General features: G+C 41.3%; 1 protein-coding gene across 2 annotated transcripts in view; it reads right to left on the reverse strand.

Moving 5' to 3' along the window:
- Nucleotides 1-27,820, reverse strand: part of LOC129862718 (calcium-dependent secretion activator 2-like) — a 252,818-nt gene that overhangs the window by 137,743 nt on the left and 87,255 nt on the right. For both annotated transcript variants that reach the window (XM_055934622.1, XM_055934623.1), the window contains exons 4-6: nt 8,886-8,966; nt 8,324-8,557; nt 7,355-7,476 (exon numbers count right to left, since the gene is read on the reverse strand). In XM_055934622.1, coding sequence (XP_055790597.1) covers nt 7,355-7,476; nt 8,324-8,557; nt 8,886-8,966 — 437 coding nt within the window. The remainder of the gene's footprint in view (nt 1-7,354; nt 7,477-8,323; nt 8,558-8,885; nt 8,967-27,820) is intronic.

The following is a 27,820-nucleotide window of genomic DNA, read 5'->3' on the forward strand; positions in this document are numbered from 1 at the left end:
TGCTGAAGGACAAGTATTGTCTGTCTATGCATAAAATACTTAAGAATGCACTGATTCATTCAGTCAAGTAACTACCCTCTAATCCAACTAAGATGCAAGACGATGACAATCATTGGTCTTGCAGTCAGCCTACACAAAGGCATATAATGACTTCAAATTGAATGGAGCATCCAATGGTAAGGAAAAAGAACAGAAAATGTCACTTTTTAATTATTTTTTAATTTCACCTTTATTTAACCAGGTAGGCCAGTTGAGAACAAGTTCTCATTTACAACTTCGACCTGTCCAAGATAAAGCAAAGCAGTGTGACACAAACAACACAGAGTTACACGTGGGATAAACAAACATACAGTCAATAACACAATATAAAAATCTATATACAGTGTGTGCAAATGTAGTAAGATTAGGGAGGTAAGGCAAATAGGCCATAGTGGTAAATAATTACAATTTAGCAATTAACACTGGAGTGATAGATGTGCAGAAGATGAATGTGCAAGTAGAGATACTGGGGTGCAAAGGAGCAAAAAAATAAATAACAATAGGGGGATGAGGTAGTTGGGTGGGCTATTTACAGATGGGCTGTGTACAGGTGCACTGATCGGTAAGCTGCTCTGACAGCTGATGATTAAAGTTATTGGAGGGAGATGTATAAGACTCCAGCTTCAGTGATTTTTGCAATTCGTTCCAGTCATTGGCAGCACAGAACTGGAAGTAAAGGCAGCCAAAGGAGGAGTTGGCTTTGGGGATGACCAGTGAAATATACCTGCTGGAGCGCTTGCTACGGGTGGGTGCTGTTACGGTGACCAGTGAGCTGAGATAAGGGGCTAAACCTAGCATAGACTTATAGATGACCTGGATCCAGTGGGTTTGGCGATGAATATGAAGCGAGGGCCAGCCAACGAGAGCATACAGGTCGCAGTGGTGGGTAGTATATGGGGCTTTGGTGACACGGATGGCACTGTGATAGACTACATCCAATTTGCTGAGTAGTGTTGGAGGCTAATTTGTAAATAACATTCTGAAGTCAAGGATCGGTAGGATAGTCAGTTTTACGAGGGTATGTTGTTTGGCAGCATGCGTGAAGGATGCTTTGTTGCGAAATAGGAAGCCAATTCTAGATTTCATTTTGGATTGGAGATGCTTAATGTGAGTCTGGAAGGAGAGTTTACAGTCTAACCAGACACCTAGGTATTTGTAGATGTACACATATTCTAAGTCAGAACCGTCCAGAGCAGTGATTATAGTCGGGCGGGCGGGTGCGGACAGCGATCGGTTGAAGAGCATGCATTTAGTTTTACTTGCATTCAAGAGCAGTTGGAGGCCACGGAAGGAGTGTTATATGGCATTGAAGCTCGTCTGGAGGTTTGTTAACACAGTGTCCAAAGAAGGGGGGGAAGTATACAGAGAATCACCAGCAGCAAGAGCGTCAGTCATTACAGTCATTAACTTGTTATGCATAGGGGGCAGCATTCTCACATTTGGATGAAAAGCGTGCCCAGAGTAAACTGCCTGCTACTCAGGCCCGGTTGCTAATATATGCATATTATTAGTAGTATTGGATAGAAAACACTCTGAAGTTTCTAGAACTGTTTGAATGATGTATAGGAGTATAACAGAACTCATATGGCAGGCAAAAACCTGAGAAAAAAATCCAACCAGGAAGTGGGAAATCTGAGGTTGGTCATTTTTCAACTCATTCCCTATTAAGAATACAGTGGGATATGGGTCATGTTGCACTTCCTAAGGCTTCCACTAGATGTAAACAGTCTTTAGAACCTTGTCTGATGATTCTGCTATGAAGTGGGGCCGAATGAGAGGGGAATGAGTCAGAGATCTGGCAGAATGCTTTGAGCTCGTGACGCTCGTTCAAGTGAGAGCGAGCTCTGTTCCATAGCTTTTCTACAGACAAAGGAATTCTCCGGTTGGAACATTATTGACGATTTATGTTAAAAACATCCTAAAGATTGATTATTTTCTTCGTTTGACATGTTTCTACTGTAATATGACTTTTCATCTGAACTTTTGCCTGGACCTGCACGGACAACAAGGAGGAATTTAGACATAAATGATTGACTTTATGGAACAAATCAAACATTTATTGTGGAACTGGGATTCCTGGGAGTGCATTCTGATGAAGAATATCAAAGGTTAGTGATTCATTTTATCAGTATTTCTGCTTTTTGTGACTCCTCTCTTTGCTTGGAATATCGCTGTATGCTTTCTGTGACTAGTTGCTGACCTTACATAATGATATGTTCTGCTTTCACCGAAAAGCTTTTTTGAAATCGGACACTGTGGTTGGATTAACGAGATATTTATCTTTAAAATGGTGTCTAATACTTGTATGTTTGAGAAAATTGAATTATGAGATTTCTGTTGATTGAATTTGGCGCCCTGCTAGCGGAACCCCAGTCCTAGACAGGTTAAGAGCAGTTGGAGGCCACGGAAGGAGAGTTGTATGGCATTGAAACTCGTCTGGAGGTTAGTTAACACAGTGTCCAAAGAGGGGCCAGAAGTATACAGAATGGTGTCATCTGCCTAGAGGTGTATCAGAGAATCACCAGCAGCAAGAGCAACATCATTGATGTATACAGAGAAGAGAGTCGGCCAGAGAATTGAACCCTGTGGCACCCCCATAGAGACTGCCAGAGGTCCGGACAACAGTCCCTCCGATTTGACACACTGAACTCTATTAGAGAAGTAGTTGGTAAACCAGGCGAGACAATCATTTGAGAAACCAAGGCTGTCGAGTCTGCCAATAAGAATGTGGTGATTGACAGAGTCGAAAGCCTTGGCCAGGTCGATGAATACGGCTGCACAGTAATGTCTCTTATCGATGGCGGTTATGATGTTGTTTAGGACCTTGAGTGTGGCTGAGGTGCACCGATGACCAGCTCTGAAACCAGATTGCATAGCGGAGAAGGTACGGTGGGATTCGAAATGGTCGGTGATCTGTTTGTTAACTTGGCTTTCAAAGACCTTAGAAAGACAGGGTAGGATAGATATAGGTCTGTAGCAGTTTGGGTCTAGAGTGTCACCCCCTTTGAAGGGGGGGATGACCGCAGCAGCTTTCCAATCTTTGGGAATCTCAGACGATACGAAAGAGAGGTTGAACAGGCTAGTAATAGGGGTTGCAACAATTTCGGCAGATAATTTTAGAAAGAGAGGGTCCAGATTGTCTAGCCCGGCTGATTTGTAGGGGTCCAGATTTTGCAACTCTTTCAGAACATCAGCTATCTGGATTTGGGTGAAGGAGAAATGGTGGAGGCTTTGGCGGGTTGCTGTGGAGGGTGCCGGGCAGTTGACCGGGTTAGGGGTAGCCAGGTGGAAAGCATGGCCAGCCGTAGAGAAATGCTTATTGAAATTCTCAATTATAGTGGATTTATCGGTGGTGACAGTGTTTCCTAGCCTCAGAGCAGTGGGCAGTGTGCTGTGCTGTCTATTCACCTATGCTGAAAAACAAGTGAAGTGGAAAGCGGAGGAAAACTCACCACTCGAAAAGGAAGTTAAGAGTTGGCGAGGCTTTACTCTGTGGATCCAGAACTGTCGTTGGCACTGTGTCATGATGATTCAGATGGGTGAAGACTGCAGAGCTATCAAGGGTGCTCACTACCATCCAACCTCCCTTGCATTACATAACAAAGCAAAGCTTTAATAGGCGCCATCCGCAACATTAAACAATGCTCTGGTCAAGCAGCGGGGCTCTATAGCCTTAGATGTTAAAACTAGGAGCCTGTGTTACGTGGAACGTCTGTGTTTGACTCTCATTAGCTCAGAAATGCAGCACATTGTTAGCATTTCAAAGCTAAGGTCTGAGTGTATTACCATCATCGGTATATTACCATCAGGTATGGTTGCCATGTGTACGCGTGGGTATGTTTATTTAATCTTCAAAAGATGACATGCCAAAACCAGGGATAATCTAATTAGACCTAAACAGGCACTGTTCTCTCTGCTGTAAACACTCAGGTTCCTATTAAAGTCGAAAAAAAGCTGCATCTGAAATGTCCACACACATCTACATTATATATGCAAAACTAGTATGTGGACGCCCGTTCAAATTGGTGGATTTGGCTATTTCAGCCACACCCGTTGCTGACAGGTGTATAAAATCGAGCACACAGCTACAGTGGTTCCTCCTTTAAAAGTTGCGTCATACTGTGGCACACCTTGCGTGCTGCCTCGGCATTCTGTGGCATGTAGTTTAATTCTCAGCCATTTTTTCTGTTACTGCAAGTTATTGCTAGTTTGACAACCAGAGGGCATCTTTGATAGTATTTTGTATTGGCATTACCAGAGAATTTAAAACCTTTTTTGTAATAATATAGTATATGGGATTGATTTTAAGAAATTAATTCATTTGATTAATACTGTGGTGTTTCTATTCAGAGAAAAAGGAAAAAGGAAGCCCTCACTGTTTCTATGGCGCTGTACAACGTGACGTCGGGAGTAGGCTACAGGATCGGAGGATTCTAAATTGTTTGCCTTTATTAGACAACTTTGTTACAATATTCGGTAAATCAGTGATATTTATTCCCATAGTATTCGTTATGGATCCATAACTAAATCAACATGTGCATTTTGAAAGAGTATTTTTTATCATTATTTTATTAACGAAATGTGTTTATTTGTTTATTAGGCTACTGTGCAGTCTACAATAAATACTGTAGTAAACATGGGAAAGTGCCTAATTCCTTACATAATGGAGAGCAGATGTCTGTACTACAGAATGCAGGGCATGCGTTATTTCATAGTTGTGATGTCTTCACTATTAATCTACAATGTAGAAAATTGTCAAAATAAAGAAAAATCCTGGAATGAGTAGGTGTGTCCAAACTTTTGACTGGTACTTGCTTAATTCATTAGATTATGATGATTAATACTATTCCATGAAAAATGAAATACCCTCTGGGTTTCTGTTAGAATGGAACTGAAAATATGGCACTGTACAATGTCATTGCATATGTGTTATTTCATAGTTGTGATGTCTTCACAACATAGTTGTGATGTCTACTACAGAATTAGACAGACATTACTCAACACTAGCGAGACTCTTTTCGCCTATGGTAGGCCTACAGTATGTCGAAAAATATTTTATTCAATGATGTGACTCTCCGCCAATAATTACATTTAGAGATTTGGAGGACTCTAAATTAATATCTAAGGGGCATTTTCGGTTGGGATCTGTGAGAATATCTGATAATATCTAAGTTTTTTTATATAATTCTAAATTAATTAATAATAACAATTGCTTTGTTTAAAAAGTAACAATATTTTGGAGATTTGTTTTCATTTAACCTAGAGTGAGCGAGAAATAGGCCATTCTTGAACATGGGTTGAGACATTCTCAGTAATTTCTAAATAAAGTAAGTACAATATGTCGTCGGGAGTAGGCTACAGGATTGGAGGATTCTAAATTGTTTGCCTTCATCAGACATTACTCAACACTAGTGAGACTCAATTCGCCTATGGTAGGCCTACAGTATATCGCACATTTGTTTTCTCAAATGATGAGACTCTCCGCCAATAATTACATTTAGAGGATTGGAGGACTCTAAATTAATATCCAAGGGGCATTTTCCGTTAGATATTCTCACAGATCCTAAGGGGCTTTTATATAATTCTAAATGAATTAATAATAATCACTTTGTTTAAAAAGTAACGATATTTTGGAGATTTCGTTTCATTTAACCTAGAGTGAGCGAGAAAAAGGCCAAAAAGCAGACATCACTTGCTTATATTCAGTCAACACATATCTCAAGAATATCATGGCATATTTGAACGAGTAATTCGTTATAGACCCATAACTAATTTTTGTATTTTTGTATTTTTCATTAACAGCTTGTTTTTGAATGGTAACTGTGTTAAGGGTGGAGTTTTGGGCGGGATGAGGAAAGGTGTGACTTTAAGGTTACAATAGGCTATAAGTATACAGCAGATTGACGATTTTCCTCACTTTGATTATATTGTAGCACCATGACCATGATCTCTATTCATTTAAGTGAGCAGATTAAGGCTTTCAGGAGGAACGGAAAATCGGAAAATCTAAAAGTAATTAGACCTTTGTAGTAAAAAAGTAATTAGACCTTTGTAGTAAAATAAAGCTTAAATAAAAATAAATAAATAAAAGACCTACAACACCTTCGGTAGGCCTACAGTATATCTACAAATATATTTTTTCACCTCTACATGTAGGTCTCCTGATTTAAACCCGATCAAACTTGTTTGGCATCAACTGAGAACATTCATCTGCAAATCTGCCAAGACGAAAAGCAAAGATGAACTGGTCAAGGCCATCAAGAGGTTTTGTCTAGAGAAATTGACGATACAACAATGCAACAAATACATTGATCATCTCAGCAAGGTTTTACCTGTGGTCGTTGGTATCATCGAATGGGGCCACAGTGTCTCCTGTCTCAGCCTCCAGTATTTATGCCGCAGTAGTTTATGTGTCGGGGGGCTAGAGTCAGTCTGTTATATCTGGAGTACTTCTCCTGTCTGATCCGGTGTCCTGTGTGAATTTAAGTATCCTCGCTCTAATTTTCCCTTTCTTTCTCTCTCTCGGAGGACCTGAGCCCTAGGACCATGCCTCAGGACTACCTGGCATGATGACTCCTTGCAGTCCCCAGTCCACATGGCCGTGCTGCTGCTCCAGTTTCAACTGCTCTGCCTGCGGCTATGGAACCCTGACCTGTTCACCGGACGTTCTACCTTATCCCGGACCTGTTGTTTTCGACTCTCTCTCTCTCTACCGCACCTGCTGTCTCTAACTCTGAATGATCGGCTATGAAAAGCCACTGTGATTATTATTATTATTTGACCCTGCTGGTCATCTATGAACATTTGAACATCTTGGCCATGTACTGTTATAATCTCCACCCAGCACAGCCAGAAGAGGACTGGCCACCCCTCAGAGCCTGGTTCCTCTCTAGGTTTCTTCCTAGGTCCCTGCCTTTTTAGGGATTTTTTCCTAGCCAACGTGCTTCTACATCTGCATTGCTTGCTGTTTGGGGTTTTAGGCTGTGTTTCTGTACAGCACTTTGTAACATCAGCTGATGATAAAAGGGCTTTAGAAATACATTTTATTGATTGATTGATTCTGTGAAGTTTCATGACTCTAGGACTAAAATAAGTGACTGAAAATGCCTTGTGAACTTCCATTAATATATGGCAATAAATAAAAACAACGTATTACTCGGTTCCTGAAAAGGTTACTTGGAAGGTTTTTTCAAGACACCGCATGAACAGTCATTATTAAACAGACACTCTTATCTGGAGTGAACAACAGTGAACACAGTCAATAAATGATGTGGCTGCTGCAGTGATTGAACATGCAACCTTGTTGTTGACTTACTGTGGTCTGGAGGCTTCTGCCTGGTCTGTCTGCAGTTTCTCTCCTCCCTCCACCTCCATGGTGCAGTACACAATCCTGTTAGGAGCCACCGACTTCAGGCCCTGCACTTCCACTATCACTATCTGCAAACAGCAACAGAGAGAGGACATGGTCAGCTCCACACTTGGGGCAAGAAAGTATTTAGTCAGCCACCAATTGTGCAAGTTCTCCCACATAAAAAGATGAGAGAGGCCTGTAATTAGGTGACCAAATACTTATTTTCCACCATAATTTGCAAATAAATTCATTAAAAATCCTACAATGTGATTTTCTGGATTTTTTTTCTCATTTTGTCTGTCATAGTTGAAGTGTACCTATGATGAAAATTACAGGCCTCTCATCTTTTTAAGTGGGAGAACTTGCACAATTGGTGGCTGACTAAATACTTTTTTGCCCCACTGTATGCAGCATTAGACGTGGAGTCACTGGGTCGTGTAAGTCCAGTCGAGGCACTATCACAATGCCAACCTGCAGCCACAGCGGGAACATTCTCACACACACACACACACACACACACACACACACACACACACACACACACACACACACACACACACACACACACACACACACACACACACACACACACACACACACACACACACACACACACACACACACACACACACACACACACACACACACACACACACACACACACACACACACACACACAGCAACATCAAAGAGCAGATAATTCTTGTTTCTTTTGTCTGGCCCCTTAGTAGACAGAATAACCCTCAAGCTGACCCCAGAATAGATAAAACTACTACCAGACTAATGTAAATAAAATGTCAAATACACATTGATCTTTCTTTCAAAAGTCAACCAGAACAATTAACACATCAATTATCTTGACAGAGCAAGCAATCTGAGTGTACCACAAAACATTTACTGGGCAAGATTACAAGATGAAATCACCACACACACCTCCAGTGCGAAGGAGAGGACCACGTCGGACTTGGAAAGGAATTCTGTCTCGTCGCCCATGTCCAGGAAGGAGTTGTTCATGGAGGAGCGTTTTAGCTTCTGTTTAAGGTCGGGGCCTCCCTTGGACACAGGTAGGCTCTCCAGGTTAGCCATGAGCAGATTGACAGACGAGCGCGTCTCCTCGATGTACATGGTCTCCATGTCTTTAGACACAAACTTGGGGTAATTCCTCTCCTGAGAGTGAGTCAGTGTTAGAGGAGGAGTTGTGCATCCATCGTTGTGGCAGTTTATAACTACAGTGACCACAAGATATTATTTTAAGTATTCTGAAACAGTTGTCAACAATCACCGGCCCAGTGAGCTACACGGTGTCCATCCAACTTTAACAAAGTTGATTTAACTAATCAATGTGTAGTTGACTAGTTGATTCAGGTGTGAAAGTACCTGGCTGAAGAAGAAAAAAACATCTGGACACCTGGTAGCCCTCATGACCAGAGCTGATTACCACTGTGCGTGGCTTACACCGCATTGTTAGTTTGAGGGCTATAGGTGTAGGACTTACCCTGGCGATCTTCTCTGCAAGCTGTAGTCTTCCATCCAGCTCCCGGCGGATCTGGGCTGCCTGTTCGTCCACATTGTCCAGCTACAAACCACAGTCCAGGAAGGCGAGTGTTAATCAACCAATCAACAGATTGCTGAGTACCAATCAACAGATTGATCAAGAAAGTAAGACAATAAATGAAAAGATATGGGGTGTTTTGTAATTTGGCAAATAAAATGTATGGGTCTAAGCACACATGATAGGATTTCCTTTTGTGGACTGACAGAAATGTGCATGCACCAGGCAGTTTCCCAAGCGCACATTCATTGATATTCTAAGGTAAACTTCTTCTCTAGAGACGGGGGAATAGCTGGCACAGACACACAGAAATATGTGCAACTGGGGCATTCACTGGCCAGGATTTTCATTACCCACTCACAAACACACATGCAGACATAAACCATTACACACATACACTCACACCACAATGCTGTTTCCACTCGATAAGTCTTAACTCCGAGCTCTAATGTGATTTTAAAGAGTGGCACAACTTCTTCAAACTTAACAAGTGACATTTTTAAGGTGCAGTCCAACGGTCATTTCATGTACTTATTGCAGGAAAAATCTGGATCTGAAAGGTGGAGTTTGATCGAAGCAGAGAAATACACAAAGCTAATCTCTACCTGTTGGTGAGCCAATGTCATCTCATTTGATAAAAAGTTATATTTCATGGAACATCCTTTCCAGTATGTTGCTGTGTACTGACTGAATCAGCTGAAACCGCCCACAAAGTCATCATTAGTCACACGTTTCCTTTGACAACCAAAAACATCTCCCCACAGGATATCGGCGAAACAATATGGAATAACTCAAAATCTTGACGTCCTAATGTGGTGGCTGTTGCTGCATACGGGCGCCACAAAGAGGTCAGTTACCCCCAATTAGGTTGTTATGGTGTCTGGTCATCTAGAGACTTGTATTGGTAGCGTAGCTCCTCCATAGTGGCTGACCCCCCGTCGCCTGATCAACCCTGATTGGCTGCGTTTACACAGGCAGCCCAGTTCTGATCTTTCTCACAATTATTGCCAAAAGATATCTCAAAAATGAAAAGCATAATTTTTGGGACAAATCACTCCCTCAACGCTAAACCTTGTTTAGATATATTATTGAATAATGTGGCTATTGAGCAAGTTGAGGAGACTAAACTGCTGGGTGTAACTCTACATACTATGGGAGAGGCTAATTTGTTTCATTGTCGATCAACAATGCCAAACCACCGGGGTCTGACAACCTGAATGGAAAATTACTAAGGATAATAGCAGATGATATTGCCACTCCCATTTGCCATATCTTCAATTTAAGCCTACTAGAAAGTGTGAGCCCTCACGCCTGGAGGGAAGCAAAAGTTATTACCCTACCTAAGAATAGTAAAGCCCACTTAACTGGCTCAAACAACCAACCAATCAGCTTGCTACCAACCCTTAGTAAACTTTTGGAAAAAATTGTGTTTGGCCAGATAAAATGTTATTTTACAGTAAACAAATTGACAACAGAATATCAGAATGCTTATAGGGATAGAACATTCAACAAGCACAGCACTTACACAAATGACTGATGATTGGCTGACAGAAATTTATGATAAAAAGATCGCGGGGGCTGTTTTGTTAGACTTTATTACGAATGTTGATATTATTGATCACTGTGTGTTGCTGGAAAAACATATTTGTTATGGCTTTACACCCCCTGCTATATTGTGGAGGAAGAGTTACCTGTCTAACAGAACACAGAAGGTGTTCTTTAATGGAAGCCTATCAAACAGTGAAGCAACACAAACAGACACATGCATACAAACATACAATAACGAATGCACTATGCACACATGTACACATGGATTTAGTGCTATAGATATGTGGTAGTAGAGTAGAGGCCTGAGGGCACACACTTAATATGTTGTGAAATCTGTTGTGAATGTATTGTAATGTTTTTCAAATGTATAACTGCCTTCATTTTGCTGGACCCCAGGAAGAGTAGCTGCTGTCTTGGCAGCAGCTAATGGGGATCCATAATAAATAAAAATAGCAAGATGTGATGGTCAAAATATATGGACTCCACAGGAGATTGGTGGCACCTTAATTGGGGAAGACGGGCTTGTGGTAATGGAATGAGTGGAATGGTATTAAACAACAGCTGGTGCACGATATCTAAGGAAGTCTCGAGCTACTGATCGCCTGAGGAAGAGATTCTCATGATAAGCTGCAGACCACACTACCTACCGAGAGAGTTTTCATCTATATTCTTTATAGCTGTTTACATACCACCACAGTCAGAGGCTGGCACTATGACAACATTGAATGAGCTGTATTCCGCCATAAGCAAACAAGAAAACACTCTCCCAGAGGCGGCGCTCCTAGTAGCCGGGGACTTTAATGCAGGGAAACTGAAATCAGTTTTACCTCATTTCTATCAACATGTTAAATGTGCAACCAGAGGGAAAATAACTCTGGATCACCTATACTCCACACACAGAGATGCTTACAAAGCTCGCCCTCCATTTGGCACATCTGAAGAATTCTATCCTCCTGATTCCTGCTTACAAGCAACAATTAAAGCAGGAAGCACCAGTGACTAGATCAATAAAAAAAAGTGGTCAGATAAAGCAGATGCTAAACTACAGGACTGTTTTTCTATCACAGACTGGAATATGTTCCGGGATTCATCCAATGGCATTGAGGAGTACACCACATCTATCACTGGCTTCATCAATAAGTGCATCGATGACGTCGTCCCCACAGTGACCGTACATACATACCCCAACAAGAAACCATGGATTACAAGCAGTATCCGCACTGAGATAAAGGCTAGAGCTGTCGCTTTCAAGAATAGCAGGACTCTTTAGAACCCGGAAGCTTATAATAAAACCCGCTATGCCCTCCGACGAACCATCAAACAGAAAAAGCATCAATACAGGACTAAGATCGAGTTGTACTACACCGGCTCTAACACTCGTCGGATGTGGCAGGGCCTTCAAACCATAACAGACAACAAAGGGAAGCACAGCCAAGAGCTGCCCAGTGACACGAGCCTACCGGACGAGCTAAACTACTTCTATGCTCGCTTCGAGGCAAATAACACTGAAACATGCATGAGAGCACCAGCTGTACAGGAAGACTGTGTGATCACGCTCTCCGCAGCCGATGTGAGTAAGACCTTTAGACAGGTCAACATTCACAATGCCACAGGGCCAGACGGACTACCAGGATGTGTATTGCGAGCATGCGCTGACCAACTGGCAAGTGTCTTCACTGACATGTTCAACCTCTCCCTGTCCGAGTCTGTAATACCAACATGTTTTAAGCAGACCACCATAGTGCCTGTGCCCAATAACACTAAGGTAACCTGCCTAAATGACTATCGACATATATCACTCACGTCTGTAGCCATGAAGTGCTTTGAAATGCTGGTCATGGCTCACATCAACACCATCATCCCAGAAACCCTAGAACCACTCTAATTTGCATACCGCCCCCAACAGATCCACAGATGATGCAGTCTCTATTGCACTCCACACTGCCCTTTCCCCCCTGGACAAAAGGAACACCTATGTGAGAATGGTATTCATAAACTATAGCTCAGCATTCAACACCATAGTGCCCTCAAAGCTCATCAATAAGCTAGGGACCCTGGGACTAAACACCTCCCTCTGCAACTGGATCCTGGACTTCCTGACGGGCCGCTCCCAGGAGGTAAGGGTAGGTAACAACACATCCGCCACGCTGATCCACAACACAGGGGCCCCTCAGGGGTGCGTGCTCAGTCCCCTCCTGTACTCCCTGTTCACTCATGACTGCACGGCCAGGCATGACTCCAACACCATTATTACATTTGCTGATGACTCAACAGTGGTAGGCCTGATCACCGACAACGACGAGACAACCTATAGGGAGGAGGTCAGAGACCTGGCCGTGTGGTGCCAGGACAACAACCTCTGCCTCAACGTGATCAAGACAAAGGAGATGATTGTGGACTACAGGAAAGAAAAAAAGGAAAGAAAAGGAAAGAGGAAAGAGGACCGAGCATGCCCCCATTCTCATCGACGGGGTTGCAGTGGAGCAGGTTGAGAGCTTCAAGTTCCTTGGTGTCTACATCACCAACAAACGAACATGGTCCAAGCACACCATGACAGTCGTGAAGCGGGCACGACAAAACCTATTCCCCCTCAGGAGACTGAAAAGATTTGGCATGGGTCCTCAGATCCTCAAAAGGTTCTACAGATGCACCATCGAGAGCATCCTGACTGATTACATCACCGCCTGGTATGCCAACTGCTCGGCCTCCGACCGCAAGGCACTACAGAGGGTAGTGCGAACAGCCCAGTACATCACCGGGGTCAAGCTTCCTGCCATCCAGGACCTCAATACCAGGCAGGGTCAGAGGAAGGACCTAAAAATTGTCAAAGACTCCAGCCACCCTCTCTGCTACCACACGGCAAGCGGTACCGGAGCGCCAAGTCCAGGTCCAAGAGGTTTCTAAACAGCTTCTACCCGCAAGCCATAAGACTCCTGAACATCTAGTCAAATGGCTACCCAGACTATTCGCATCCCCCCCCCCCCCCCCCCCCCAACTGCCACTCTCTGTTGTCATCTATGCAATTAACGCTACCTACATGTACATACTACCTCAACTAACCGGTGCCCCCGCACATTGACTCTGTACCGGCACCCCCATGTATATATTGTTATTTTTTTACTGCTCCTCTTTAATTACTTGTTAATTTTATCTCTTATTCTTATCCTTATTTATTTATTTTTTAAACTGCACGGTCGGCTAGGGGCTCGAAAGTAAGCGTTTCACTGTAAGGTCTACACCTGTTGTATTCGGCGCATGTGAATAATAAAAATTGATTTGATTTGAAACACATCAAACACATGGTTTCCGTCCAAGCTATTATTATGAGCCGTCCTCCCCTCAGCAGCCTCCGCTGATAAACTCAATGGTTGTTAAAATGGGAAGTAGTCTGTCCATTATAGGGAATTGCTCTGCATTCATGACATCTCAATCAACCAGACAGGTCCTACAGGCCCTAGTTTTGTCACACCTGGACTACTTCCCAGCTGTGTGGCCATGTGCAGCAAAGAAGGACATAGGAAAATTGCAGTTGGTCCAGAACAAAAATGCACATATCACACTTCGATGTACACGGAGGGTAAGTGTCAGTAACATGCATGTCAGTCTCTCCTGGCTCAAAGTTGAGGAGAGATTGACTGCATCACTATTGGTCTTTGTGTGAGGTATTGATGTGTTGAAGGTACTCAACTGTCTGTTCAAGCAGTTGGCACACAGTTCAGACACTCATCGGTACAACTCAAGACATGCAGGTTCAGAACAGAGGCTGGGAAACACACAGTATTAAATAGAGCCATGACAAGGGCTGTGGCTGTCACAGCATTTCATCAGCCGGTGATTGTCAAGCAAATAACTGTCAGTCTCATGGTAATTGACCGTTAATTAACATAAACACATTTAGCATCTCCTGTCTTTCTACAAGTCACTGATGCAGACCTTTGGAACAACTACATTTTAAAAAGTCTAATAAATCCATTTAATATAGACTACACCTTCACAATAAATCCATTATTTATTTTAGAAAGGTCTAAAGAAACATGATATGAGGAAAATGTAGTCTATTTCAGAAGAACAGAATAGCATACTCTGAGTTGTCCTTACGTTAGGTGCTGATCTGGCTTTGCCTTATGGCTGTGGGCCACACTAGTTCATTTAGCAGACAGGATTTGCTTAGAATTCCGTACCATTATTTTACAGTATGAAGAATACAATTGAACAAAGTTGAATAAAATAGAAAGGATATGATCTCCAAACGATTTGAGGGAGTGCGCACGTGTGGCTTTTCTGTGTCGAGCGTTTATCAAAGAAATAGGTACTCCTATATGCTTAATTTAGGGTTATTTATGTAACTTTAGTTGTTCAACAAATGCTGGGCTTGTTACACGGAGTGGAACAGGGAACCCAAGAGCAGACTCAGACGAGGAGACTGGGATGAAGTAACTATGGTATTTATTGAAACACAGGGGGAAGATGGAGTGCAGGTCAGGGGAAACTCGGGCGGGTTACTTAACAATCATACAATGTGATTTTCGTCTCTCACAGTTGAAGTGTACCTATGATAAAAAATTACAGACCTCTACATGCTTTGTAAGTAGGAAAACCTGCAAAATCGGCAGTGTATCAAATACTTGTTCTCCCCACTGTATATCCATGCCTGATATTTAATTAGACATAAAACAGAAAATCAACACCTCTCATTGATAATGTATGGCTAATTAGTAAATAAGGCAGTTGTATTTTCATTCCATCCAGGAAATGTAATCGTCACAATAACTTGTCATGTGCAGCGACACAGCATAAACATGGCTTAATTACGAAAACTGAACACATCGTACTGTTTGCAACCAATGAAATGCAATTTGCCCATTCATCTGAAAGGGATTCTCTAATTAGTAGCTTCAGATGTAAAACTCAGCCATACATAATGACATTAATTTACAAGTACTAGTCTTGACACAAAACATCCAAAAATTTCAACAGCTCCCCATAAAGATGGCATACAAACGAGAAGGATATATGGTCTCTGTCTGTAATTAACTTCTTATGGCAGCATCCCGCTACCGGGATCGATATGACAGCAGCCAATGAAAGTGCAGGACGCCAAATTCAAACAACAGAATACTCATAATTTGTCACGTTCCTGACCTATTTATGTTAGTTTGTTATGTGTGTTAGTTGGTCAGGACGTGAGGTTGGGTGGGCATTCTATGTTTTCTGTTTCTGTGTTGGTTTTGGGTTGCCTGGTATGGCTCTTAATTAGAGGCAGGTGTTTGGCGTTCCTCTAATTAAGAGTCATATTTAGGTAGGCGTTGTCACAGTGTTCGTTGTGGGTGATTGTCTTCCGTGTCTGTGTATATGTTTGCACCATACGGGACTGTTTACGGTTTGTTCGGTTTATGTAGTCTGTTCCCTATTTCGTGCGTTCTTCTTGTTTCATGTAAGTTCGTCGTCTAGGTCTTTCTACACCGTTTGTTGTTTTTGTTAGTTTAGTTAAGTTCGTGTTTTCGTTTAATAAATATGTGTTCAAACTCCACTGCGCCTTGGTTCGATCAATACTCCTCCTTTTCGGGCGAAGAGGAGGAGGACCGCCGTTACATAATTAAAATTCCTCAAACATACATGTGTCTTATATCATTTTAAAGGTAATCTTGTTGTTAATCCCACCAAAGTGTCCGATTTCAAATATGCTTTCCAGCGAAAGCACTACAAACGATTATGTTAGGTCACCACCAAACCACAATAAGCACAGCCATTTTTCCAGTGAAAGATAGCTTTCACAAAAAGCAGAAATAGAGATAAAATTAAATCACTAACCTTTGATTATCTTCATCAGATGACACTCATAGGACTTCACGTTACACAATACATGCATGTTTTGTTTGATAAAGTTCATATTTATAACATAAAATCTGAGTTTACATTGACGCGTTACATTCACTAGTTCCAAAAACATCAAGTGATTTTGCATAGCCACATCGTTTCAACAGAAATACTCATCATAAATGTAGATGATAATACAAGTTAAACACATGGAATTATAGATATACCTCTAATGCAACCGCTGTGTCAGATTTCAAAAAAACTTTACGGAAAAAGCAAATCATGCAATAATCTGAGACGGAGCTCAGAACAATAGCCAAATTAGCCGCCATGTTGGGGTAAACAGAAACCAGAAAATACATGATAAATGTTTCCTTACCTTTGATGAACTTCATCAGAATGCAGTCCTAGAAATCCCAATAAATGCTTGATTTGTTCGATAATGTCCGTTATTTATGTCCAATTAGCTACTTTGGTTAGCGCGTTAGCGGTAAACAATTCCAAAGTCACAAAGGGCAATCCACTATAACGTGACGAAATGTCCAAAAGTTCTGTAACAGTCAGTAGAAACATGTCAAACGATGTACTGAATCAATCTTTAGAATGTTGTTAACCTGTTCAGGCTGGGGGCGCTGTTGTCACTATTTATGCTAATCGTGTAATTTTTGAAACGGCTTCCCACAAAATTCTTGATCGTACAATATGCATATTATTATTATTATTGGATAGAAAACAGTCTATAGTTTCTATAGGAGTTGAAATTTTGTCTCTAAGTGGAACAGAACCCATTCTACAGCAATTTCTGCAATGTGTTTTTAGGTAATAGATTTACATCTTTACATATTGTGTCTTCCCTGTAAAACATTTTAAAAATCGGACATGTTGGCTGGATTCACAAGATCTGTGTCTTTCATTAGCTGTACTGGACTTTAATGTGTGAAAGTTAAATATTTAAAAAAAATATTTTTTTTGAATCTCGCGGCTCTGCCTTTTCAGTGGGGGTGGGGGGGGAGTGCCGCTAGCGGCACCCTCAGCCTAGACAGGTTAACATACATCTTGAATAACGTTCCAACCGGAGAATTAGATTGACTTCAGAAGAGCGGTGGAACGGAGGTCCTCTTCATGTGAAGGCACATGTGAAAGCATGGTCAGCTCGTGGCAGTGATTACTCATTCCTGTCTCCTTCGGCCCCCCTTCACATTAGAGTCATCAGACAAAGTTCTATTGACTGTTGACATATAGTGGAAGCCGTAGGAAGTGAAAACTCATCAATATCTCGTTGTAATTTCAATGAGAGCTTAGTTGAAAATCTGCCACCTCAGAAACAATTCAAACAGGAAGTGGAACTTCTCAGGTTTTTGCCTGTCATATGAGTTCTGTTATACTCACAGACATAATTCAAACAGTTTTAGAAACTTCAGAGTGTTTTTTATCCAATTTGAATAATAATATGCATATATTAGCAACTGGGACTGAGGAGCAGTTGCTAGAATACAGGTGTTCTAGTGCCAACACGTTCCCACTGTTTCTCTCTTTCTTTACAAATCCATCTAGGGCTGACTTAAGTGGTGTTGTATCCATTTTAAAACTAGGTTCAATTGGGAGGCTTATCTACCTCTTCACTGTCATCACCTCATTGTGTTATCTTATCAGCTTGGAGAGTTCCACTTTTCTCTTTGGTTTTTTGGGTTTCCGTCAGCACTCCTATCTCACAGAACATAATTTACAGCTTTAAAATACCTATACCTTACTGGGATCTATTTCAAAAGGCATGCACTGCAAGCTAGGGATGTGACAAATGTAAAACATTTCTTAACATTGAAACAGTTATTTAGATTTTTTACATTTAAAAGTTTATAAAAACCACACAATTCATGAATTCACAATTCAGATATGGTCGTGCGTATGACCGCTAAGGGACAGCGCAGTTCAATCTACCGCAGTCCTGGCTGCCTTTTTCCAGATTACTTTAAGACATGAAGCTCAGTCAATGATGGACTGTCCTTTATTTTTTGCTTATTTGAGCTGTTCTTGCCATAATATGGACTTGGTCTTTTACCAAATAGGGATATCTTCTGTATAACAACCCTACCTTGTCACAACACAACTGATTGGCTCAAACGCAAAATAGGAAAGAAGGAAAGAAATTCCACAAATTAACTTTTAACAAAGCACACCTGTTCATTTAAATTAATTCCAGGTGACTACCTCATGAATCTGGTTGAGATAATGCCAAGAGGGGGCAAAGCTGTCATCAAGGCAAAGGGTGACTACTTTGAAGAATAAAATATATTTTGGTAACTACATATGTGTAATTTCATAGTTTTGATGTCTTCACTATTATTCTACAATGTAGAAAATAGTCAAAATAAAGAAAAACCCTTGAATGAGTAGGTGTGTTCAAACTTTTGACTGGTACTGTATATAAAGTGTAATATTGGGATGCAAACTCAAAATGGAATACATTTCAACTCTATATCTGACATGGTACAGGTGTCTTCTTTTTTAAACCCATAAACATGTGTGTGAGGTGTATACTTTTGTTTCAAAGTAGATTTGTTTCAAACACTGTGTGACCCTTATTTAGCCCACTGCAGTAAAAGGTTTTAATGTCCAGTTGATAGGATAGTCTCGAACGGATCTCGTCCAGTTTGTTCTCCAGCGATTGCACATTCGCCAACAGAACAGAGGGTAGGGGTGGCTTATTCAATCGTCGCCGTAGTCTCATCAATGTGCCTGCACGGCGACGTCTATAGCGGCATCTTTTCCTCTTCCGAGTGTCGGGATTAGGGCCTAGTCCGAGGTGAGCAGGATGTCCTGTGCCGAAGACTCACTTTAGTAAAAGTAGAAGTTCAGATCAAGGTGAATGATTGCTGTTCTGATGTCCAGAAGCTTTTTTCGGACAGGTAAAAAAAGTTATGATCAGCACAACAAAAAAAACATATAAATAGCAGAATTGGTCAGGAACCTGTAAAACAACGGCTATGCATCCTAGCGTCATCTTAGACTCAGCACAGCTATTTCTGGATTCCTCTCTCTTAATCAATGCTCTGTATAGAGACCCATTGATTAGGCTCTCCCAGCTATTGATCTGGCAACCCTGCATTAATGTGTGGAAATGGAGCAAGAGAGGCGAGAGCTCTGATGTGTTTGGAATGGGCAGAGATTGGTCTGGGTGACAATAACCTGATTAAGGATTTGATATGGGTGTGAGGGACTTGTACATTCTATAATACGTTCGATTTGTTTGACTGCCTATAATTGAGCCTCATTCTCTCGCTTGCTCTCTCTCTCATTCTCTCTCTCAGGCTTACCTTCCCTCCATATTCACACATTAATTCAGGAGGCATTCCGTTTATACGCAAGTCTGTTTTTGGAGTGTTTTGCACAAGCTGTATGAAGACTGAAATGCCTATAGTATCTCTGAGATACTGTACCTCTGATGTGTCTCAGTAATAATCTAAAGCCACAATAAAGACAATGACATAAGTCATAAGACTTAAGCCAAATATCTATTGAGGGACAGTGAAAAGGACAGTGGAGTGAAAGAAATGGAGGGAGAGAGAAACAAAGGGATGAGATTACTCAGGTGGGTAGGTGGAGGACTGCAGTTGCTCTGAGTGGGTGGCAACCCCCGGTGAAGTGACAGACAGCAGGCGGACGTGTGTGTGTGTGAGATAGTGAGCGGGAAGGAGTGTGTGAACAGATAGCTTGACAACCCCCCCCCCCCCCCCATCTCTAATGATCACATCCTTGTGTTTGGCCGTGTTCACCACTGTCGTCTCTCGTTAGTGGTTGGAGGCGGGCGAGTAGGTGAGCTGTCTGTAAAGGCTAATAAATTACCACACGCTGCAAAAGTGCTGCCTCGCCGAGACAGCCGCCGCTAGTCAGCTCTCTTTCTCACTGCTTTCTGTTATTTTCATCCCTCATTCTCTCCTGCTTTCTCTCTCTGAATTTTTCTCTGTTTTTAGATAGCCCTCTTTTTCTTCTTCATCCTCTTATTCACTCACTATTTTTCCTGATTCCATTCTGCTTATAATTTTCTCTCTCCCACTCCTCTTTCTCTCCATGTGCCTCTCAGGCACCATGAAGCTGCCCAGACATACATACAGCCGGTCAACCAACGTAATCAAACCCAGAGTAATATCCAAAGCCTTCCTCCATCAAGGCCCTTGGCCTAACTCCCTCTTCCTACAGTCCACCTTTTGAGTTCAGAAAGTACCTTCAGAGACAGGATTGGCCTCCCAGGCCGAATATGATTTAAAGACGGGACCTCAGGATCGTTCCCAGGATTGTACATTTCCGTGGAGTCTCTGCCGAGTCCTTGACAGAAGGTATCAAAAGTTTAGATGTGTCGACGTCAAACCTGTCTGAAGGCTTTGATTAATAGCTTCATATGCCTTGTTGTCACATAAATGGTGCAAATTAGAAAGGCTGTGTAAGAGGAGACAAGTAATGGGAGCACTGCAAGAAGAATAAATAAAGTTGAGGTACTGTAGGTGTGTGTTCAGATGTAGAATCTTAATTTGATAAAAAAAAAATTGCTGAGAATTTTCCTGCACCATAGGAATGCTGTTGAGCTTCATGCATTCACTGCATGCATTCACTGAAAATCTGCACTAAAACAAGATTATATTAACAGGATTTCACTTTTTTCATATAGGCTATTTTGGCTAGTTAATAGCCTAACCACAGATCAGGTAACAATCAAATCCTGTTGCTGCAGGATTATTTTGCTGCGAGAATACTGGTCAAATTAAGATTAACAGCTGTATTTCTTTTTTTTTCTTTTAGTAACAACAATCAAATCCTGTTGCTGCAGGATGATTTTGCTGCGAGAATACTGGTCAAATTAAGATTAACAGCTGTATTTCTTTTTTTTCCTTTTAAATAAATTTTACCCCCTTTTCTCCCCAGTTTTCGTGGTATCCAAACGCTAGTAATTACTATCTTGTCTCATCGCTACAACTCCCGTACGGGCTCGGGAGAGACGAAGGTCGAAAGCCATGCGTCCTCCGAAGCACAACCCAAACAAGCCGCACTGCTTCTTTAACACAGCGCGCCTCCAACCCGTAAGCCAGCCGCACCAATGTGTCAGAAGAAACACCGTGTACCTGGCCCCCATAGTTAGCGCGCACTGCGCCCGGCCCGCCACAGGAGTCGCTGGAGCGCGATGAGACAAGGATATCCCTACCGGTCAAACCCTCCCTAACCCGGACGACGCTATGCCAATTGTGCGTCGCCCCACGGACCTCCCGGTCGCGGCCGGCTGCGACAGAGCCTGGGCGCGAACCCAGAGACTCTGGTGGCGCAGCTAGCACTGCGATGCAGTGCCCTAGACCACTGCGCCACCCGGGAGGCCCCTCAGCTGTATTTCTAAATGTTTTATTTAACTCTGATATATTCAGGGGAACCAACTGAGACCAGGGTCTAATTTACAATGGTGCCCCGAGGACAACAATAAAACACATTCAAAATGATCAATCAAAATAAAATAAACTACAAATTACAGAATCAACACTACAGCTTCAAACACCACAAATACAATTATTTACATTCAATCTAAACAGTTCTCGTTAAATCATTTACCTAGATTGGTACGTACTAGTGGAACCTTGAGAGTTAACCATTCCTGTGAATGGGTTTGGTGTCTCATATTTCTTTATTTTAACAGTGAAGTTAGGTAGGTCAGAAGCTTGTATAGTAGAGCTTTGAAAACAAAAAGGGAGTAATGAAGTGATCTATGGGACTTTAATTAGGACCAGCCACCCTTTTGATACAGGATGGAGTGATGTGTATTAAAACTGTCCCCTGTGATAAAGCGACGGGCGCTATGGTAGACGGCATCCAAAGGTTTAAGAGTAGTGGCTGCTGCATTCCGATAAATGGTTTCAAGAACTGGCAGGAAAGTTGACTGTACAATCTGCTTCCTGCTGTTTAAGGAGGCATGTTCTATTTCTATAAAAAAGAAGCCTACTTTGAATCTCAGCTTCTTAAAACCTCTAATGGCTGCGATCCCCGTACAGGGATCAACATCCGGGGAAATTTCAGAGTGACTAACTAAAAATACAACGTCGTAACATTAAACATTCTTGAAAATGCAAGTGTCTTACATCCTTCAAAAGATTAGAATCTTGGTAATCAAACTACGTTTTCCGATGTAAAATAGCTATTACAGAGAACAAATGCTATGCTTTTGTTTGAGAAGAGCGATCAACAACAACAAACATTTTCCACCATGACAGTTTTGACACATTCACATCTGAAGGTAAAATTATGACTTACATTCTGATATCTTGCTCTTATTTCTCTTCCTGAGGGTCCCAGTGATCAAATGAAGTGTCGTTTCTTTGATAAAATCCATTTTTATAGCCTAAAACGAAACATTTTGTAAAAAGTTTGTGTCGCGAATTCCATCTCTATCAAATTTTTACGGAGCATTTGACGTAATTACACACACTAAACAATCGTTTATCTAGTCATAGTTGGTTTCATTGCAATCCTCTGGATGTTTGCAACACAGCCAAACTTGATTGTTTTTTTTGCGGGGAGTATTGACCGAAGTGAACTGATTTGAAGACAACGAGCAATGACTTCATTGCGCACCAATAATATTACTGAAGCTTCGTTGATTGACTGTATTTCTGCCCAATGACCACTGATCTTCTTGAAATCTAGCTGGGTAGATAGCCAATGAGCTGAGGTAAACGCCAGTATGTGATGGTTATGGGTTGGACCACCATCCCTTGTTTGTAAACGCACGCGTAACGAACTTCATTCTCGCCATTGACCATCAGACTAGTTGCAGTCACGCTTGTTACGCACAGCAGTGTTTTGGAAAGTAGTTTTTGGAAGCAGTATTTTGGAAAGTGTTTTTTCAATGATTTCACTGAAGACATCATGGCGAATAAATCAGGAAAAGCGAAGTCCAAGTCTAAGTATACAGATTTGCACCAGATTATAGAAGAGATTGATAGGGAAAGTGAGACAGATTTTTTGTTTGAGGAATCTTTGAGTGAACACCGTTATGATTCAAACATTGAGGAGCCGACGTACTTCTAGACTGGTAAGTGCTAATGCCGTTTTATGAAATATAAATAGATATATATATATATTTTTGCAAATTTTTATATTTTTGTGCAATTTGCAATGAAATGTGTAAAGTACACATTGGCTATAGTGTGTGTGTGTGTGTGTATGTATACAACCCATAACCTCTGTGTGTGTGTGTGTGTTTGTTTGTTGGTTTGTTTGGGTGTGTGTATATATATATATATTGCAGGCCCACAACAATGGCCGGAGTTGAATGGAACAGCACTTCACCTTAGTGACTGTTCCTTCTGCTCTATACAATACATATGTGTTTATTTTATGTGATGATAAAAGGCTCATACAATACAAATATTTTTTTTAATGTTTGCCAAGGTGCCCATCCCCCACTGAAGCGGGTTCATCCAAGACGTTGTTTTACCATTTCATTGACATTGCTGTGGTGAATTCCTTCATCCTGCAGAAAGAAATGGCGAAGAGCTGTGGACAGCCCCCCCCATCTCACAGCTAGCCTTCAGGGAGCTGCTCATCCGGGAGCTTGCTGGCTATAGCAAAAAGTCCACTGCATCACATTCTGCCCCCTCTACCTCTGCCAGCTCTACTCCTGCCTCCAGTGGTGTTCATATGCCACAGTTCATTACTGCAGGCATGACTGTGCCTCAGGGCCAAAAGGGCAAAGCATGGAGGCGTCGTTGTGTTCTGTGTCGCATGAAGTCCCCCATCACCTGCACCACTTGTTCAGTTTGCCTCTGCTTTACATCAGAAAGAGACTCTATTGGACATCGCACAGGCAGCAAAATATTGTGTAGAGGACTTCCAAAGGGTCTACCCGTTTTTTTTTTTTTTTTAATAATATTTTTAAAAACATTTTTATAATTTTTTTTGTGTGTTAGAATTGCTTTTTGATATGTTGTATATAGTTATTTGCACTGTTGTATATAGTTATAGGTCATTTCACCAATTCGGCCACTTGGGTACATTTGGGCAACTTGTGTGGGACACCTGGGTGACTTCATGCTAAATGTCATGTAGCTCACCCATTCCCGAAGTTATCAGTCTGAAACTTTGAACACCTACAGTTTCCCTCTTGTGTTACCCATCAAAATTATCCCCAGCATCCTATCTGACTGTGTGGCTATTCTAGTTCTAGTACTATGTGAAAGATGATGCTACAACAATAAAAAACAGAAAACGTATGCTCTTTCTTTCTCTTTTCTTCCACCAGATCTACTGTGTTATATTGTCCTACATTCAATTAACATTTCCACAAACTTCAGAATGTTTCCATTCAAATGATACCAATAATATGCATATCCTTGCCTCTGGGGCTGAGCTACAGGCAGTTAGATTAGGGTATGTCTTCAGGCAGAAATTGAGAACAAGGGATGCAGCCATTACAAGAAGCCTAATTTGAATCTCAGCTTCTTAACTAGCTCATCCGTATGTTTTTTTTTAAACGTCAAATTATTGTCAATCCAAAAGCCCAGATATTTATAGGTGTGAACCTGCTCGATGAAAGAACCATCCAATGTGTAAGTGAGTAAGTAAGCCTTCTGAAATATTTATACGAGAATTAGAAAACAGCATACATTTAGTTTTTCCAACATTAAGTACAAATGTTCAGTCAACAAGGACTTCCTGCAAGGCGACAAAATCAGATTGCAGCTCCAACATAGCCTGGTCAGCTGTAGGGGCAATAGCGTACACAACAGTGTCATCTGCATACCGATGAGTTTTACAGGTTTTTGCAGATAGACCAATATTATTTATATAAATAATAAAGAGGACAGGTCCCAAAATCGACCCATGTGGGACACCTTTAGTAATATTGAGGTAACTTGACTTGATACCGTCAGAAAGTGCACATTGTGCCTAAGTCAGACAAATAGTTCCCAAACCACTTGCAAGACACCTGGTCGAGGCCCATTTCAGACAACCTTTGAATGAGTAGAGGATGGTCGACAGTATTAAAGGCCTTCGGGGCAGAAAGCTGCAGTAGAAAGGGATCAAGCGCATCAACTCCTGTAGATTTAGTACCTTTTAAGTGCCTTTTTTTGCAAGGCACTTAATAAATAATTGACATAGAAAGTGAATGCCTGGAAGTGCATCATTCTCTGCTATCTGTTTAGAGGTGAACAAAGGGTTTTCTCTAGTGGAATTTGAGGTATTTTCAGAAAACATTCTTTCAAATAGATGGCCAGCTGAGGCAAAATGTGACTTGTTTCAGGAAACTAGGTATATGTCGCAAGTCACTACTTCACAGGAGAGGAGCATTTAAACGTAAACAACAAACGTAAATAACAAACCTGTATGCCATCTGTAAATACAAATAAAATTGTTAAAATTACAAGCCTAGTTGGTTTAGCCACAGAAAAAACAGGAACCTTCCTGTTTGGCTGAGATAATTGGCTGAGATAATAGATGGGTTAGACATGCCTAGAGATGAGTTCGGATTGTTCTGCCATGTAGCATGCGTCTGTCTATAACATGAGCTGCTCAGTGTAGATAATCCTTTCTACCACAGATTTCTTGAAAGATATCATGAAAAATTGCAAAAGTGTTGCTACTACTCTCCACTTTCAAGAGGACGATTGTGCTATGCTGACTCTCACTGACTCTGAAAATGAATCAGATGATGAGGAAATCCGTAATTCAGGCCAAATAATTTTCATTCAACCAGACATTGTAGTCTTCGGATGACAGTGATGGGGAAGAAACAGAGATCAACAGTGTTGTTGTCACAGAAGAAGTTGACCAAGTTTTGAAATCAGTGGAATGCCTGGTGGAAGCAGAATATGATAGCTAAGGAGATGGAGAAAACTCTGGCATTTGATTGCATATATGCAAAGAGATTCGAAAAGAGAACACACAAGGCTGTTGTACAAAACCCCTGTCTCCTGATTACATCTTCAAACTAAGGGCAACCATGGCATCTGTGACATGAGTCTCGCTAGCTACATTTTCAGATATTATACGTTTCAAATGGTCAGAAAGTTGTTTTAATTGCAAGTTAAAGAGTACTGCTAGCTAGCTAACGTTAGCTACGTTAGCTAACGTTAGCTCGCATTAAGTGTATGATCTAGTTATATTATTTGTATCTCAGCAAACCATTTACATTGCTAGTTGTAGCCTAATTTTAGCTAGCTAGCTAACATTAAACCTAGTTGGCTAGCTGATTAATGCACGGTGGCTAGCTATGACAATCAGTATAGGTTAGGATTATTGTTGTTCAAGACAACTGGGAACTCTGAAAAAAACGAGCGCCGACTGGGAAAAATAGTTGTGTACGGTCATCCACCTCAGAATTCAACTCGGGTACTCGGGCCTCTGTCTAGAGTCCCAACTTTCCAACCTGAAGATCACTGACGTCATGATTTGATGTCATAGTATTTTCCCCCACTTTTAGTCTTGAAATCTTTGGTTGTTTACTAAACTACCTTACTCACTCTGTTTAGAACATGGCCACACATGTGAATCCTTAAAGAGATGTGTGGGGTTTATGAGGGTGTGAAAGATGCTGAACAGGTGTAGACAAAGAAGAGCTCTCCAGTATGTACTGTATACCGAAACATTCAAGGGCCATTTTCTCAAATGTGGGGTAACAAATGTATCAACTTTCAAAGCAGAATAACTATCCCATTGTTCCACAACTGCAGTGTTTGATATACAATCCTGTCTCTATGGACAGGACCAGGCAAAAGTTTGGACACACCTACTCATTCCAGGGTTTTTCTTTATTTCTACTAAGAAGACATCAAAACTATGAAATAACACATGCAATCATGTAGTAACCAAAAAGGTGTTAAACAAATCAAAATATAATTTAGATTTGAGTATGTACATATCCCAACCAGAAGCCATGGATTACAGGCAACATCCACACTGAGCTAAAGGCTAGAGCTGCCGCTTTAACCTTTTCATACGTGAGTTCCAAATATCTCTAACGGTCACCCCAGCGTGAATTTTTTTATGCACGTGATGTTGTAATGTTCTCTCCATTCCAGAATGTGATTGTTACGCAACAGTTTTTATTCATAGGCTGTTTTCAACTTGTCAATTTCAAATGATTTTCTAGCAAGTTTTTATTTTCTGTTTGAATTGAGGTGTGTTCCGCCTCATTCATTCACATAAAAATAGTCCTTTTAACTTTTGTGGACAATTAATTCTTTAGACATTTCTGACCCAGACAAAATTCCCCAAGCACTTCCCAATTGTTAGTGCAGTTCAAGTCTGCGGACATTTGCGCATCTCCCGTCAGAACAGGATCTGCACACACGTGTTCACATTTTTCGTCTGTTTCCAGCATTGCAGTCATTGTTGTTTTCATTACTAATAATAACTTTGGAAATGTGTGTCTTTCTATCAAAGTGCCTTATTGCGTTATAATAGTTTATGTATGTCATGTTATGCCGTTTCTACTGTAGCTCACTGTATGTAATATAGTTAATATAGTATAGTATAGT

This window comes from Salvelinus fontinalis, chromosome 9 (genome assembly GCF_029448725.1).
Source record: "Salvelinus fontinalis isolate EN_2023a chromosome 9, ASM2944872v1, whole genome shotgun sequence".
Lineage (NCBI taxonomy): Eukaryota > Metazoa > Chordata > Actinopteri > Salmoniformes > Salmonidae > Salvelinus > Salvelinus fontinalis.